Raw genomic sequence first — 17057 nt, forward strand, 5'->3', positions numbered from 1 at the left:
GAATTTCATTATTCAAAACAGAGGAGTTATAGGTTAATAAAGAGTGACGGAGACAGAGAGTACCAGAATGACGCCAGTATATTCCAGAAAACTTAAGAAAATACAAAAACAAAAGCATTGTGAGATTTGCAAGATCCTTTATGAGACTTTGAGTATAAAATTCGTAGGAATGTAAGTTAAATGACAATTGGTTCCTCAACGATCCGCGCCACCTGGAACACCGTTTCTGAACCCGGTAGGGCTGCAATCTTCGTGATAGAGCGAGTGACTTCTCCTGATTTGGTAAGAACCTGAACCGCTCGGACGAGGCCATCATCTCCTGCGAACACCTGCGTAACCCGTACTAAGTACAAGATTACCGATCGCAATGATCGGTAACTTGGTGGTCCATTTCGGGCGCTGTTGTAGCGATGTCAAATATTCTTGATGACAACGCTTCCAAAATCCTTGAAGCATTGCTTGAACATGCTGCCAATAGCTCACTCGATTGGTCAGAATCTGCAAATAGCTGGTCAGAATCTGCAAATAGCTGTCTTCAGGAACTGCTGTATAAGTTCTGCCAATTAAGAAATGTGCCGGTTGACAGGTAGGCAATTTCAGTATCCGATGCTGTGCACAATGGTCGCGAATTAACGACAGATTCTATTTGCGAGAGCAGTGTGTGCATCTGGTCAAAGGTGGAACGTTGGTTCATATTACTCGTCGCAAATGTAGCTTAACATAGCGTACTGCCGACTCCCACTTACCAACCCAGTGTGGCGAATATCGGGGAACCAAATTCCATTTAATACCTTGATCCGCAAGGGCTTTCGAAACGATGTCATAGCTATGCCATTGCATCTAGTGCGCGTTCTGCGCCAATGTATATCGCTATACATTTGGGAGCATTTCCCACGACGAGCCATAAAACGTTTTAATGCAGCCAAGAATGTGTCTGTGCTGAGATCAGTGGCCGGCTCCAGGGAAGAGCTGAAGTAACCATACACACAAACAGGCAAATGTATCCATTTTCCTTGCTAGGGTTTTGTCCCTTATGAACCTTAAGAAAAATAGCTCCAGTATAATCGCATCCAGTGTAGTCACACACGATGCTTGCTTGTTTAATGTCAAACTCAGAATGTTCTTTATTGCTTCTCTTTTGTTCTTGCTTGCATGTATTATTGTACATTACTTATTGCTATGTGTATTAGTAATTGCTACAATTCGGCCTATCCTGACTGGAGTACTCCAGGACTCCTTACAATATGATTTTTTTTTTCTAAAAATAGTTTATATACATTCATGATTCATAACGCATCGAATAAGAAAATAAAAAATTATAAGATCGGATTAAGTTTCAAAGATTGGTATAAGGTAAAAGATTTTTTATAATCACATCCAGAACAGGGAAATGTTTTGATTTTTCTTAATATCTTCTGAAATTACGCGGCTTGGACAAAAGAAAAAAAAACTATTTTTAGATACTTGCCCAATAAGAGACAAGGCAAAAAAAAATTTCGATAAAGGCAGCGAGTAAGAAGAAAAAAGTGTTTAAAATAGCATGAAACGAAGTATTGCTGCTACTAACTTAGGTATAAGTTCGAATCTTTGAAAACTGTTCAAAATGAAATCTTCCTTTATTCATATGAATCGAAATATCTACTTTTGTATAACAAATACGCAAAAGTTTTTTTTAGGTGGCTCACTTGGGAGATTTTCACACATTTCTAATTTTTTCTAGTTATGTATGTTTGTTTGTTAGATCTGCCCTTGTCAACTGGACCAAAATGGTCAATGTTAATAACTTCGAAACGATCCCTGATCCCTTAGGTATATTGTGTAAAAAGCCTTCTTGTTTTCCATGTTTTGGCGAATAAGCAATATATTTTAGACAGTTACTAATTTGCATTTTTGCTTTTAACCTAATTTTTATATCTGTCATTTTATCTACTCCCACATGTCCCAATTCGTCGTGATATTTGTAGAGAACATGATTCTCCATGTCTTCTGGCACATAAAGTAATAAACTATTTTTTTTTTTTTTTATATAAAACCCCATTCCTTATTTCATAATAATAATTAAACTTTCTTTTAATTCTTTTAATTTTTTATCTCTATTTTGACATACTATTATATTTTCTTCAAATGTGTTTGTATCAATTGTTAAAATCTGCGTGTTCCTACTTAATGCATCCACATGCTGCATTCTACTTCCTGATCTATGCTCTAGTGTAAAATCATATTTTTGTTGTTCTAGCAACCATCTATCAATTGCTGGGCTCATTACTCTTTTATTTATTGCTAAACTTACCGAATTACAATAAGTTATTAATTTAAATGGTATACCTTGTAATTAAATCCTAAATCTTTCCAAAACAAATACTTTGGCTAGCGTTTCTAATTTGAAACTATCATATCTTGATTCTGTGTCGGTTGTTCTTCTAGAAAAATAAAATACAGGATGCATCTTTCCATCCGCTTTCCTTTGCATCAGAATCGCCCCAAACCCTAGAGCGCTCGCGTCAGTATGTAACTCTGTCTCGTCGTTCGGATTGTATAAGGCTAATATTGGTGCCTGTAGATTTTTCTTTTAACATCTCAAAGCAGTCTAATTCTGTTTTACCAAACTTAAATTCTCCATCTTTTTTAATAAGGTCATAAAGGAGCTTTGCTTTTGTTAAGAAATCCTTAACGAATCGTCTAAAATAAGAACATAATCCCAAAAAGCTCTGGACATCTCTTGCTTTCTTTGGAATTGGAAAATCTTTAACTGCTTGCAGACCCTTATCATCTGGCATAATTCCATCTCCTGATACTAAGTAGCATAAGTACCTTATTTCAGATTGGAGTAACTCGCATCTGTCAAGACTCAGTTCCAATTTATTTGCAACTAGCCGACGAAACACTTCTTTTATTATTTCCAAATGTGATGCACTGTCCTCTGTAGCTATTACTATGTCATCCATATATACTATTAATTTGTCTATCCTAATCATGTCCGAAAATATCTTATTAACAAACCTTTGAAATACAGCTGGTGCTTTCCAAAGGCCAAATTGCATTTGCAGTCGTGAAAGAAGTGTACTTCATGGACTATTCATACATATAAACATGAAAATAGCCATTTTTATACCCTTGCAGAGGGTATTATAAAATTGGTTAGATGTTTGTAACCCACAGAAGGAGAGCCCCATAAAGTATATATATTCTTGATCAGCATGAGAAGCTAAGTCGATAAAGCCATGTCCGTCTGTTTGTCTGACCGTGTGTCCGTCCGTGCGTTTGCGTTTTACTCTGCCATCTTAAGAGCTATCGGGCTGAAATTTTTCTGTGCTTTTTATTATCTGGAGCAAATCAAGTATGAAAATTATCAGGATCGGACCACTATATCATATAGCTCTAGAAGAAACATTTAAAAAAAAATTTCATAAAAAATTGAGTATCCCCATGATAGTATCACATTTGCTAATGTGATAGTATTGGATATAAAACATGAGATCCCAAAATTTCAATCCGATCGGATAAATAGAACACAAGTTGCAATCGCTATTGTAGTATGAAGACTAAAATTGTTTTGTTTGTATATTGATGAATTGAGTTGCAGAAAACAAATTTTGAACATGTAAAATTATTATTGTCAAGGACTGCAAGGGTATATAAACTTCGGCATAGCCGGATTTAACTTCTTTCGAGAAAATATTTTTTTCTCGAAAGCTTATCTCTTAGGTCGTCAATATGTGGAGTTGGATAATTATCCTTCAGCATACTTTTGTTGAGTGTGCGATAATCAACACACATTCTTAATTCACGATTCTTTTTTCTTACTAACACTATAGCCGACGTAAACTCTGATTCACTTTCCTTAATATTACCTTTTTCCAAATATTCATCTATTAGATTCTGAACCTGTTGCTTTTCAGCGTATGATAACCGTCTCGGTGGATAATGAAATGGCTTAACATTTTCAAAAGAAAGCTTCATTTTCCATTTATTTTCTGGGACCAAAGGCCATTCCGCATTTTTATAAAACCTGGCAAATATATATCGAAACCGTTCTTTAAGCTTTTCATCGCAACTCTCATTTATTTTAAATCATCGCTTTCATTTGTATTAGGATAATCCAACGGCAACACATTAAAACACAGCATAACCTCTTCTTCTTTTTATAAACTTACTAACTCATTCTCTACAATCTTTCAGAAACTCAATTATTGGACTTTAATTTTCTATCGTTTCATTGTTAAACCTTTTATTTAATTGACACTCATTTAAACCTTGCTTGTACTGACTTACTGAACTCATACTCATAGGGCGATCATTCGACAATACTCGCGTACAACTCTCTTTTAATATACAATCATTTTCTGACTTCTCATTAGATAGACGATCATTTTTAACACATTCATTTTTTGTACAATCATTTGACCACGGTTTAACTGCATTTTCAATTTCCTTTTCATCAAATATTTCGCTTATTAACTTAAATTTACATATTGCCATAAAATTTCTTCCTAAAACCACATCATAACTCATTGACTCGTTTGCCACTACATGCATGTCGAATTCCAATTTAATAATTCCTACAATAATGAAACATTTTATTTTTTTTATAAACGTGTAATTTGCTGTTATTTGTTCCAACATAGGTCTCTTCATTGAGGGAACATTCATTGAAGTTTTATGAACATAAATTTTTTTAAATAAGATAATTTTAGAAAACTTATTGGGCTCCCTGAGACGATGAGGCATTCTGTGTCATAAATATTAAAATTTCTTACATAATCGTTCTTAGCCTTCTTCTTGTATTCGAAGCACGTTCATCTGCTCTGCCACAGCCATAACACGACCCATAACAGTGTTGAGCAGCTTTCCATTCCGGTTTGACAGTTTTCTTTCCCACAGCCGAAGTCGTCATGATCAGCGTTATCTTCTGAAACGCCTGCAACAGCCGATCCGGGAATACCTTCGATCAAATTATCGATTAGCTCCTCCTCAATGAGTTCTATTTTGGCAACCAACATATTTTTGTGTTGATAAAATGTGGAAAAATCTTCATTCATGTGAAAAACGTCTTAAAGTTTGTTTAGCAACCCGTCTATTGGCATCTCTAGATGGTTTCCATTTGAGTACAGCCACACACGCGGTCTTGACTTTGCATTGCCTTGTCATTTTTGTCGATTTCACTAGACCTTTCTGGCTCTGCGCCGGGCGGCCCGATGCTTGCATGTTCAATATCAAACTCAGAATGTTCTTTATTGATTCTCTTTTGTTCTTTCTTGCTTATAATTATGTATGTATATATCATGTGGATCATGTGTATCTTATGTGTATCTTACTGTCTATTCCTTATTATACATGTATTACTTATTGCTATATGTATTAGTAATTGCTACACCAGTATGCTTAAATGGATAGGCTTGTCGCACTCAAACAGCCGGAAAATTGGCCATAAACTAATTTGCTGTATGATGGCGCTGTCTAAAACAGTTTAAACACTCATTTGTGATACGTCGAATAAAATTTCGTGCGCCAATTATCCAATATTTCTGGCGAAACATTGATGAAACTCCTGGATGAAGATTGACTTTATGCTCATCTCTCAGCAGCAATTCCACAAGGCGATGGTGTTTCGGCAAAACAACTGGATGCTTGGCATCTACAGGCAATTGCGACCTTTTCAAACGTCCACCCATTTGTATAATTCCATCTTCGTCAACAAAGGAATATAGTTTGCTTAAAGTTGATCGTCGCTCCTTGCTCTTCCTTGCTCTGGTGATTTCATCGAACTTTACAGGTCTTAAATATTTATACTTGATTGATTTGATTCGATGAACGAAGCGGAATATATATGCGACCGCTCAAACCAGTCTGATCCAAGATGTTCCCCCTACATCAAATGGGGAATCCTCAATATCCTTCGAAATGGTTGTCAAGATTTTGGGTTTGAACTCAAATTCTGCTGCTGGCTTCAGAATTGAGCATCACGTTGGTGGTCCATTCATTGTCTTTAAGTATAGTGTTCAGTCGTGCAGCCAAGTTGGTCCCTTCTATTATAGATCAAAGTTAATTAACTCACTCGCTAGCATGCCTCATGATGCACAATCCGCAGGACTCTCCTTAGTGCTGACATGTCTTCAAGCGCTACGTGGTATAGTCTCTAGTATTTCTGCCGTTTGGTTGGCAACAAATGTTTTAAGTTTACAGGGTTGATGCGAAAGCCATGACAAAACGATTGTAGAATCGGTCCATGCGTGTATCTTAACATCCTTCTGGCGAAGACCAGACCTTACTGCTTAGAACAAACGACCTAATAGTAGAGCTCCGTAAAGTTCCAATCGTGGCAACGACCTCTGCTTTAATGGTAAAACTTTTGTTTGTTTTGAGTGCCACTCCGTTGCTTCCATCTGGGTGTGTCACACGGTTGTAAATAACAGCAGACTTTAACCAATGTCCTTTCTGAATGTTAGCCATAAGTGCGCTTGCTTCGTTGGCAGTTCCGAGTCACAATCTAGATTAAGCAGCCATAATTCTCGAAGCAGAATTTTAAATTTGATCACCACTGGCGCCAAAATGCACTTGTCGCTTCGGACAAGGCATATGTACTAATAATAAAACCTTATATATTAGGACGTCTTCTCCAGGACGCGAATGCAACCCAAAAACCTTTGCAGCCATCCTTGAGAGATCAATTTCATTTCCCTCATTTCTGGCAGTTCGTTCACTATTCGAAACCCATTTGCTTAGCTCCAATTGTGCCCGTGACATAAGGAGTACCAGCTCTTCCCTAATGTCGAGCAGTTCCTGTTCATTCATGGCTGCTGTCAGTACGTCATCGACGTAGAAATCATCCAAAAGTATCCTAGCAGCCCTTGGAAACTCGTAATCGTGATCAGCTGCTAGTTGTTCCAGCACTCTGACTGCCAGAAACGGTGCACATGCCGTGCCATGTGTCAGGATCCTCTCTCCAAAGGATTCGTTGAAAATCCTGATGTTCAGTGGCAACTAAAATCTGTCTGAACATCTGTGCATTCGAAAACGGAGACAAACGTTGAAGAGGTTGCGTTGTATGCATGGGCCAATGTGAAGTGCGTCGTTAAGAGATCGTCCATCCCAATCTTGAAATGATCCGTCGAACACCACCCGCAGCTTGGCACCTATGACTGGATGGTGTGGCAAATAGAATGACTTCTTACATACGTTTGTGGCTTCATCTGCAGCTACTTCCTTCATGTGACCCAGCTGGATATACTATCTCATAAACTGAGTATATTTTAACTTTAAGCTGGCATTCTTTATTAGACGACGCTCGACTGCGAGAAAGCGTGATTTATCTCCTTGAAATGTATCCGCAAATTGTGGGTTTTGTTCATTGAACGGCAAATCGACTATATATCTTCCATTCGAGTTGCGGTTGTGCGTACACAGAAAGTGCGTTTCGACCTTTTCATACTCTTCGTTTACAGTTGTATGTGATGGAACTTCCTCTAGTTCCCAAAATCTTTGCAGTAGTCCATCTATATTGACCGTAGTCAGCAATGACGTAGATGGTGTTTGCAATCTTGAAGTGTACACCGATGTGATTACCCATGCAAATATGGTGTTAATTGCAATAGGGTGCCCTTGACCATCGCATAACTTCTCTCCGGTGAGAACTAACCAAATGTAATCATTGCCCAGCAAAATGTCGACTGAAGCGTTAGTTCTGAAGTCAGGGTCAGCCATTCGGTATCCATTATAGACCGACAGTGATGAAGCATCAGTATTTTCACGTGCCAATGGTGAGGTGATCTTTCCTAAAACGTGGGCATTAATATCGATGCAATGACTCGACTCACGAGACATCATCTGAAGAGAGCACAAACCTCTGGTTATTCCCGCATTGACGTCGAGATGCCCGATGTGGCAACTCGAAATGACGAACGTCCAAACCCCAACGTCTGTACGCACCGTTCCGAAAAGAATGACAAGTCGAGAATTCCGCACGTGTACCAATGCAGTTGGTAGAGTACTTCTCGTTGGCCATTTGGCTTACTGGGTCTGGTAACATTCATCATTGCTACCGCTGATGCCGCTGGTGCCTCCTCATCTGCGCTTTTATGCTGTGTAGAATAGCCATCAGAATGCAGCATAGTGTAATAGGCGAAAGGCAAGGTTTGACTTGAAGTGATTTATCGGGGCCGCAAGCCCGGTATTTATGGGGCGCATTTACATTGGTCTTGGCTAGTGTCCTTAACGGTACTTAAAGCTAAACATAATGTAAAGTTCTAATTACTTATAATCTATCCCTAAAAGTATGTGGCCTAATGCTATCCCTAAAAGTACTCTACAATAGAATGATGGCGGTGCTTGCAATACTTGCAAGAAGTCTTCGAGCCACCAGCGCTTACTCCATGTCCAGTCTTCAAACAATTAACAAAACACAAATGTTTCTCCTTCGCAAAGGTGTAACGCTGCCTGACAGACAAGCTCTGGAATTGAGGACAAACCGACAGTATGTGCTCAGTACTATGACATTGCATACAATTACCTGTAATGGCAAGCATGGTGCGTGGTAGTCTCATTAACCTTGTTAATGAGCAAGTATATCAGCCAACAGTCACGGCCCGTTTGTCCAGAAGCGTCTAAAGCCCGAATAACATTACTGGCTCCGCAAGTCTGAGCGCATAGCGATGATGAGTTTTGCTAGCGATCACTCAACGATTTCCATGCAACCTCGTTATTAGCATCTACTATAGGCAAATGCTGGATGAGTATCGCTGATTCTCCTATCACACATGACTTCAGGTGATGAAACTTCTGTATATTCGTAAGTGTTGTCTTTCCATGAATGGTACTCTCAAAAAGGTCCTTGAAAGCATGCCATTCCTTATAATCTCCACCGAAGGGCTTGATGTGGATTTTGGGTAACTCACAATTTCTTGGTGCCTGCGTTTCAACCAACTGTGAGCCTGACGAAGACGAAGATTGCTGTGGCGAGAGCAATCTCTCAAATAATAGTTGCTGCTGTTTCATTTGCCGTTGCATCTGCACTTGTATTTGTTGCTGTTGATTGTGCATTTGTTGAAGAATTCCGTGGACAAGCCAACCATCCTTGACAGCCGCACCAATTTCTTCCAACTTGCCAGACATTGCCAAAGCAGCTCGTAAAGCCATAAGGCGAGCATTCGCCCTTTCGTATGTATCCTCGTATATCTCGTAGTCTTCAGTTGGGTCCACATAACCCTCCAGTTTGTCGTATTTGACCAATTCGTCACCAGACTTGTCGAATTCCTTCCACGCATTGGACAAAGTTTCCAATTTGATGTCAATTGTAAAGATGGCATCCTGTGCTGGATTCTCTGCATATCCATATATGCGGGTAATGGTTGTCTTCAATCTTCCTTTTCTTCATGATGAAATACCAAGAAATTTCCACTGCTTGTGTGGACCTAAAATATGAAGACGCTTGTTTCTCCTCGAAATGTGTTCTCTCACGATCTCGTCGATTATATCGATAACAGATACCGATAGCCATGTGGCGCCACCGTTTTTATCCGCCTTTTTTTTCAATAAGCACGCGATTGCCTATTCGATAGTAGGCCAGAACTGTCGACCACTAAATTTGAGGTTAACAATTAATTATCACCGAATTGCAACAAATTATTAACCAATGAGCAACAAACAAACAATGCCCAACGATCCGGCTCGAAGAACCAAATTATGATGAACAATAAAGCACTATGTTTAACCTCTCATAAGAACTTAACCTTATTTTTACTTAAACTTCACTGAACTGTGTCTGCCGCTGCTAGATAACGTGTTGATCGTCCGTTTGCTTGCTTATTACTATATTTTCAATTCTTACGCAAATACGTTGGTCATATAGGTTTATAAAGAGTGACAGAGTTCCTTGTTAGTTCTTTTCCACCAAATATATTCAACAAAACAAAGTCCAAGTTTTAATAAAGTAACATAAGGATGTTCGCAAATAAGTGTATTGCTCTTTTTTTTATACATAACTATGCGACCAATATCGCGGGGTCTTTAGGAAACATAATTTCCAACAGAAACATACCGTGCAATAAGATATACATAGGGACGACCAAAATCGAAATTAAAAACTAGGATCTGACAACACAAATCTGACTATAAAATGAGACACATCAAAAACAGCACTAATGACACCCTGTGCAACTTGTGGCCATGCACCGAATTTCGAAGAGACAATAATATTAGATGAAGAGCGGCACTACAACAAAAGGTTTACCATGGAGACGCTACATATCATCAATACTCCGAGCACCACACGACTTAACTTTAGGACTGATAACGACAACTACCCCGACATATACAGACATTTACTTGACGAGAATTAGTTCTTAACTTCTCGTCGAACTGTGCTGACGTGTCAAATAATGTATGTTACAAGTTCGTTAAGTGTCATATAATTTTAAATTTTCTTGTATTCTATTGTAGTTGCCCTGAAGACGGTTGCCGCTGCGCAACCGAAATATATCGGTACAAAATAAATTAGAAGCTGCGGTTTTTATACCCTTGCAAAAAGGGTATATTAGTTTTGGTCAAAAGTGTGCAACGCATAGAACAAAGCATCTCCGACCATACAAAGTATATATATTATTGATCAGCACGACGAGTTCAAATAGCAGACGAGTTCAAATAGCCATGTCCGTCCGTCCGTCCGTCTGTCCGTCCGTCTGGATCAACGCAAACTCTTCATACACAGCGGTTGTATATCTCGGATTCAGCCGGATCGGACCACTATATCATATAGCTCCCATACAAACGAAAAAAGTCACGAACACTGACTTTTCTTAATAACTGCGTTATTTTGTCTGCTATTATCTTGAAACTTAATATTATATAAACGACTTTGCCAAATCTAATCAAGATCGGGTGACTATAACATATAGCTCCCATAGGAACGATCGGTCGAAAACAGTGACTTTTGTAAATAACTTCGTTACTTTTAACGCGATTGTTTTCAAATTAAACATTTGTTGTTTTAATATATCTGTCAATGACTGTGTCAAATTTGATCAAGATCGGGCAACTATATCATATATCTGCCATGGGAACGATCGGTCGAAAACAGTGACTTTTGTAAATAACTTCGTTACTTTTAACGCGATTGCTTTCAAATTAAATATTTCTTAATTTAATTTATATATCTTAATGACTGTGCCGAATTCGATAAAGATCGGGTGACTATATCATATAGCTCCCATAAGCCTTTTTAGACAAAACGTTCTTCCACATTGATAGCTTATAGGTAAGGAAAGAGTTACCAAAAAAGTTGCAAGGGTATACAAACTTTGACGCGGTCGAAGCTAGCCCCGGCCCTCTGGTTTATCTTTATTTTAATCAAATTACCTAAAGCCTGATGACAACAAAAAGTAACAACACAAAGGTCGCTAAAGCTATCATACTATTTTATAGAAAAATAGTCAAGAAAACCGTCAAATTTTCCATTTATATACATAAATTAAAAATGTTTTTGTTAGTACGTAATAATTTTTATTTATTCAAAACTGAGATGAGGAACAGAAGTTCAGACAGATATTCCGTAGTTAATCTGTTTCTTTTTGCAGTTGCCGTATTTCCCGCTTTTGAGAAAAGGCGCTCAGCTGGTACAGATGTGCCAAGCAGAAAACAGTAGCGTTATGCAGCTGTATACAATTTAAGGTACCGGTACCGAACGCATTTCTCTCCATATACTTTTCATTACCAAAGCCAAGGCAAGAGCATCTTGAAAATAGATTCTCTTGAAGCGGGGGTCCAGCAAAGTTGATAATTTCTTTATTCCTTATTTGTTGGCGCCCACAATGAAATTCACTCAACCAGGCGATTATTTTATCGAATAATCGATTATTTTTTAAATTATTAATCGATTATTGTGTATCATTTGATTAATATTGCCATCACTACCAGCAATACAAAAGTCCTACAAAGGGTGCAGTCAAAGAACCTGAGAACAATCACTGTGGCTCAAAGGTAGATACGGAACGAGAACAAACCACAAAATATACACAAATTTACATCTAGAATGTAACTCGTCGTAAAAGATAATCCAGAATAACCCATTGAAAAAGTTATTAATTCCCTAGATTTCGATTAACTACTGTACTACGAAGAACAAAATTTGGTCATTGAACAGCATTGAATTTTGGTATGTCGTACAATTTTAAAATTTTTATAAATTTCGCAGTTGGTAACCTAAGATACTATACATACCTGTTAATTGAATTTCACCAGCATTCCTACTAACTACAGAGTCCTGTGTAAGTTTGTGATGTGTGCGGCAACGATATATTTTTTTAGCATCATTTCTGGTAATGTTGTATACCAACAGCTCTCCACTAAGCAACATATGACTTTTTCCATCTAAAATATATAAAAACTGGTTAAAACAGAGAGGGGACCTACCCAACATACTCTTATCGTTTAAGTTGGTTTTTGTTTTTATACCCTTGCAGAGGGTATTATAAAATTGGTCACATGTTTGTAGGGCACAGAAGGAGACGTTTCCAACCCGTCGGTGTAAATCAACTTTACACCACCATCTTAAGAGATATTGTAATGAAACCACTTTGAACTACTTATAAGTTAATACCGAATATAATTATTATTTCGAAAAAATTTAAAACAATTAATAATTCAAATTGAGTAAATAATGATTTTTATTTTTGAGAAAAAAAATTAAAATTTAAGTCCTGTGTTAATTGGAATTTTGGCCATGCCCCCTTACGCTCCCAGGAATCACATAAAACTGTTTTTCTTAAAAAGTATAACAGCTAGAGGCATCAAATTTAGTTTGTATACCCGTTTAGTTGGCGCGCAGAAACAAATTTTTCAAATTTTTTGTCACGCCCCCTTACGCCCCCAGAAATCACATAAAACTGTTTTTCTTAAAAAGTATAACAGCTAGAGACATCAAATTTGGTTTATTTACTCGTTTAGTTGGCGCGCAGAAACTAATTGTTCAAACTTTTTGCCACGCCCCCTTCCGACCCGGAATTTACATAAAACTTATTTTCTTAAAAACTATGACAGCTACTGACATTAAATTCGGTATGCAGACTAGCTTAATAGACGCGCAGATATTGGTTATTTAAACATTTTGCCACGCCCACTTTCGCCCCCGCAAATTAAACAAAACTGATTTTCTCGAAAACTAACAAAGCTAAAGTCACTAAATTTAGTATGTACACTGGCTTAGTATGCTCGCAGAGTATGTGCATTTTTATATCTTGCCACGCCCACTTCCGCCTCCATAATTTAGAAAAAACCGATCCCCTCCTGTAGTTTTTTGACTATCGCATTCGAATTCAGCAGACTAATTATTCTTATCTACTTTTACCAAACTACCAAATTTTATTGAAATCGGATTAGAAACATGCAAAATATGCGTAAGAACGTAATTTAATAAGCGGTCCACAAGGCCAGAATTGGCTGTTGGCTAGTGGCAGCGCTAGAGTGCTCGTGTGTTTGTAGAGTGAGCGAGATAGCACATGGTATGAAGCATGTAAAAACAAAAGACATACATTTGGTTTTCGAAATTTAAAAAAATTTGTTTCACCAGGTGTATGGTATACCCGAGTCGACGAGTCGACTTAAATACTTCATTTTGTTTGCAGAGGGTATTATAAAATTGATCAGATGTTTGTAACGCACAGAAGGAGACGTTTCCGACCCCATAAAGTATTGTAACGTAGACGGCCTGGGTGGCAACTCGGGTAGTCGGCAAACCGTCCCCCTTAAGAAGCGGTTCCATTTTCTACGGCTGGGCACACTAATAACGACGCCACAGGGAGGGCTAGTTTTTTTGAGCTAGCGCGGCCAACTTAACGAGGAAAAAAAAAAAGAGAGAGAGAGGGAGAGACAGGAAGGGCTTGAAAGTTTTCGCTGATTGAATAAACAAAAGAAACTAAGCATCTCTGTTTTCTTTGCGATTCTGCTGAATTATCTTAGGCCTGACGATCGAACGCCCAACCGTAAACCAACCGCTCGGCCACGGGTGGCGTTATTTTGTTCCACTTAGGCAAAACACATTGGTTATGTTCGGTTACTGCGAAGAACCTCACCACGTGTAAAATGCCTAAGAAATCGACGCAAGCTCGGAACAGCAGAATGGAAGAGGACAGCGGCAGTTCTATTATTGCTATAGCACAATCAGTGGACGCGGTGAATAAAAAGATCGACCAAATGTGCGAAGCCTTAGAACGGTCCTTTATAAGCGCGCAGCCCACAGCGGTGCCAGGGCCCGTTTCGCCGCCGGAACACACCACGTGGGGTGGGTTACCCCAACCAAGGCAGGACGCGCTGCCACGGGCCGCTTCCACCACCTACGGATCGGCGTGGGCGCGATCACCCCTCGTCCTGCAATTTAATCCAGGTTTGTTGCCGTCGTTCGATGGAACTGGATCTTTTGGCGAATTTAAACGACTGGTATACAAGGTGGCGAATTACAGAGGCAGGGCAGAGGATGAGAAATGTTTGGCAGTGGTGTTGAATCTGCGCGGTCGCGCCTCAACATTTTATGGCACCTTGCCTACACAACCTACACTTACCTACTCAGCACTGTGTATCGCCATGCGTCAACGATTCATGCTAGATTGCCGGTCGAGCTATCAACTGTTGCGTCATCGGATACAAGGACCCAGGGAATCATTGCCCGATTTCGCATTGGAATTGGAACGCTTGGCCCAATGCGTTTTTAGTGGAATGCCTGGACATATGTATGACCAGATTCTGGTGCAACAATTTATTGACGGTATGCGCGAAACTCCTCTACAGGGATTAGTAATTTCTAGTCGACCGATTCAGCTACAAGAGGCGTTGGACGTAGCGATGCGAGTGCAAGCCCAGTTTGGACGCACACACGGTAAGCCGGTTCTGCACAGTCAGGTGGTCGAGAGTGGGGACATCCATACACCAAAACGTCGCCGACGAAGACGAGGTCGCAGCCAGCTCACGAAAGAGGCACCGCTAACAACAAGTCACCCTTCGCAAAACAGCAGCATGCCAATGTCGCGGGGCGAACATTGGCAATAGTAGACAACGCCCCCACCCTCGATACAGCTATTCTATCTCCAACACCAGTAAATGTAGCGGCGGTCCTCAGGCCCAATTCAGTAAAGAACGCATCAGCTGCCCACTAACGCCGAGCTCCCAGGCATCACGAACGGAGAAGCTAGATCAGGGTGAAAGCGCGGAACCGGCCCCTGTCAACCGTCCAGATACCCGAAATTCAGCCACCAGTACCACGAACGTTCGCCATTCTAACGTTTCCACCGATAATGGAGTTGAGCGGTCTGCCATATTTGAGCATTCCGTTCCTACCACATTGGAGCCATCCACGGACCAGAGCAGAAGGCATGCAACGACGCCGTTGCACGAGTCACTATGGACAGAGCCCGCGCGATTGTTTTGTGAACCCTTGGCCGCCATCCCAACAAATATATGCGCTAAATGCCCCTCTGAAGTAAACAGGAAAGATGCCGCTATCTTAAATGGCCGACGTGGGACGGGGAATCCTATCCAAGGTACGTATTCACCTGTACCAAATGCTAAGGACAGCTTACATTATATTGTTTTCTTTCAGCAGAGGCCATTGCCAATAGTGGTGGATACCGGCGCGGAAGTCTCGGTGTTGAATTGGCGAGATGTGCAGCAGCCAATACGAACCTCACCATGCCAGGTAACCATGTATGGTATGGCGTCGTCAACGCTCACCTCCACTGAAGAAACGATGGTAGAGTTGCAAGTGCTGCGCAAGCCCCTGATTCATCGATTTGTCCTGGTGAGGGATTTTACGCCTACACTGCTGGGTACTGATTTTTGGCTAGAACACAAGGTCGTGATCGACTTTGATAGGATGCATCTAAGGTTCCACTGGGGTACCATACCCTTGCTCCGCGCCTCCGAAGCGCCACGAAATCCGATATACTTGATGACTCCCGTTTGTTTGGCGCCACGCTCCGACACGCATGTCAGATTGCAATGTGCGACGACTAACCCGGCGTTATCGAGCTTACTGAAGGAAGACGGTTACACAGAGCTGCCGGACGATATCGTCCTGAGCACCGGCGTCGTCCAACCAGTGGCCGGCCAATTTTCTGCCAGGATATCGAATCTAAGCGCACACTAGTTTTGGGCGACTTAGAAACCGTAGAAGTGGTATTACCAGACAGATGCGAAGATGCGAGCTCAGATTCTGTCGAATGGGACCGATTCGGGGAAGTGGACCTGCCGCCTATAAAACAACTAATGCTAAAGGAACTTTTGAATCGCTATCGGCCTATTTTTGCCCGAAACGATGACGAGACTGGTCAAACCAACTTCTCACCACATCGATACTGGGCCGGCACTTCCTATTAAATAGAAGGCCCGAAGAATACCTCTTGCGCGCAAAGCTGAGGTGCAGCAACTGGTTGCTGACATGGAGAACAGAGGCATAATTCGCCCGTCCGTCAGTCCGTGGTCGTCGCCGGTGGTGCTAGTCAAGAAGAAAGATGGAGCGACACGATTTTGCGTAGACTATAGGCGCCTGAATGAGATAACAGTCAAGGACTCATACCCGCTGCCCAAAATGGACGACATCTTATCAACGTTGTACGGCTCCCAGTGGTTTTCGACTATGGACTTACAAAGCGGATACTGGCAGGTGCGGATGGACGAACGCTCCCGACCAAAGACAGATTTCACTTGCGATGCTGGACTTTGGGCTTTGCAACGCCTCCGCCACGTTCGAACGTTTGATGGACAATCTTCTGTCTGGGGTGATATGGAAGTTCGCGCTAGTCTATCTCGACGACGTGATTGTTTACTCTCGCACGACCGAGGATCACCTCACACACCTGCAGGACGTGTTTTAACGACTGGCAGAGGCTAGTCTTAAACTTAGTCAGAAAAAGTGCAGCTTCTTTAAGAAACAAGTTAGTTACCCAGGCCATATCGTGAGTCGTGATGGATTACGCCTGTAATCCCAACAAGAAACGCCTGTGTCCCAACAAGATTGATAAAGTGCTCAGCTGGCCTACACCTCGAAGTACCAAGGGAGTGCGATCATTTTTGGGTCT

At 40.5% G+C, this 17057-nt stretch overlaps 1 protein-coding gene across 3 annotated transcripts in view; it reads right to left on the minus strand.

Annotated features, from left to right (window-relative positions):
• LOC137577202 (cell adhesion molecule Dscam2-like) overlaps window positions 1–17057 on the minus strand; it is a 753142-nt gene that overhangs the window by 494119 nt on the left and 241966 nt on the right. For all 3 annotated transcript variants that reach the window (XM_068301567.1, XM_068293972.1, XM_068303153.1), the window contains exon 3: window positions 12211–12360. In XM_068301567.1, coding sequence (XP_068157668.1) covers window positions 12211–12360 — 150 coding nt within the window. The remainder of the gene's footprint in view (window positions 1–12210; window positions 12361–17057) is intronic.

Source organism: Drosophila tropicalis, unplaced genomic scaffold (genome assembly GCF_018151085.1).
Source record: "Drosophila tropicalis isolate 14030-0801.00 unplaced genomic scaffold, ASM1815108v1 contig_1, whole genome shotgun sequence".
Lineage (NCBI taxonomy): Eukaryota > Metazoa > Arthropoda > Insecta > Diptera > Drosophilidae > Drosophila > Drosophila tropicalis.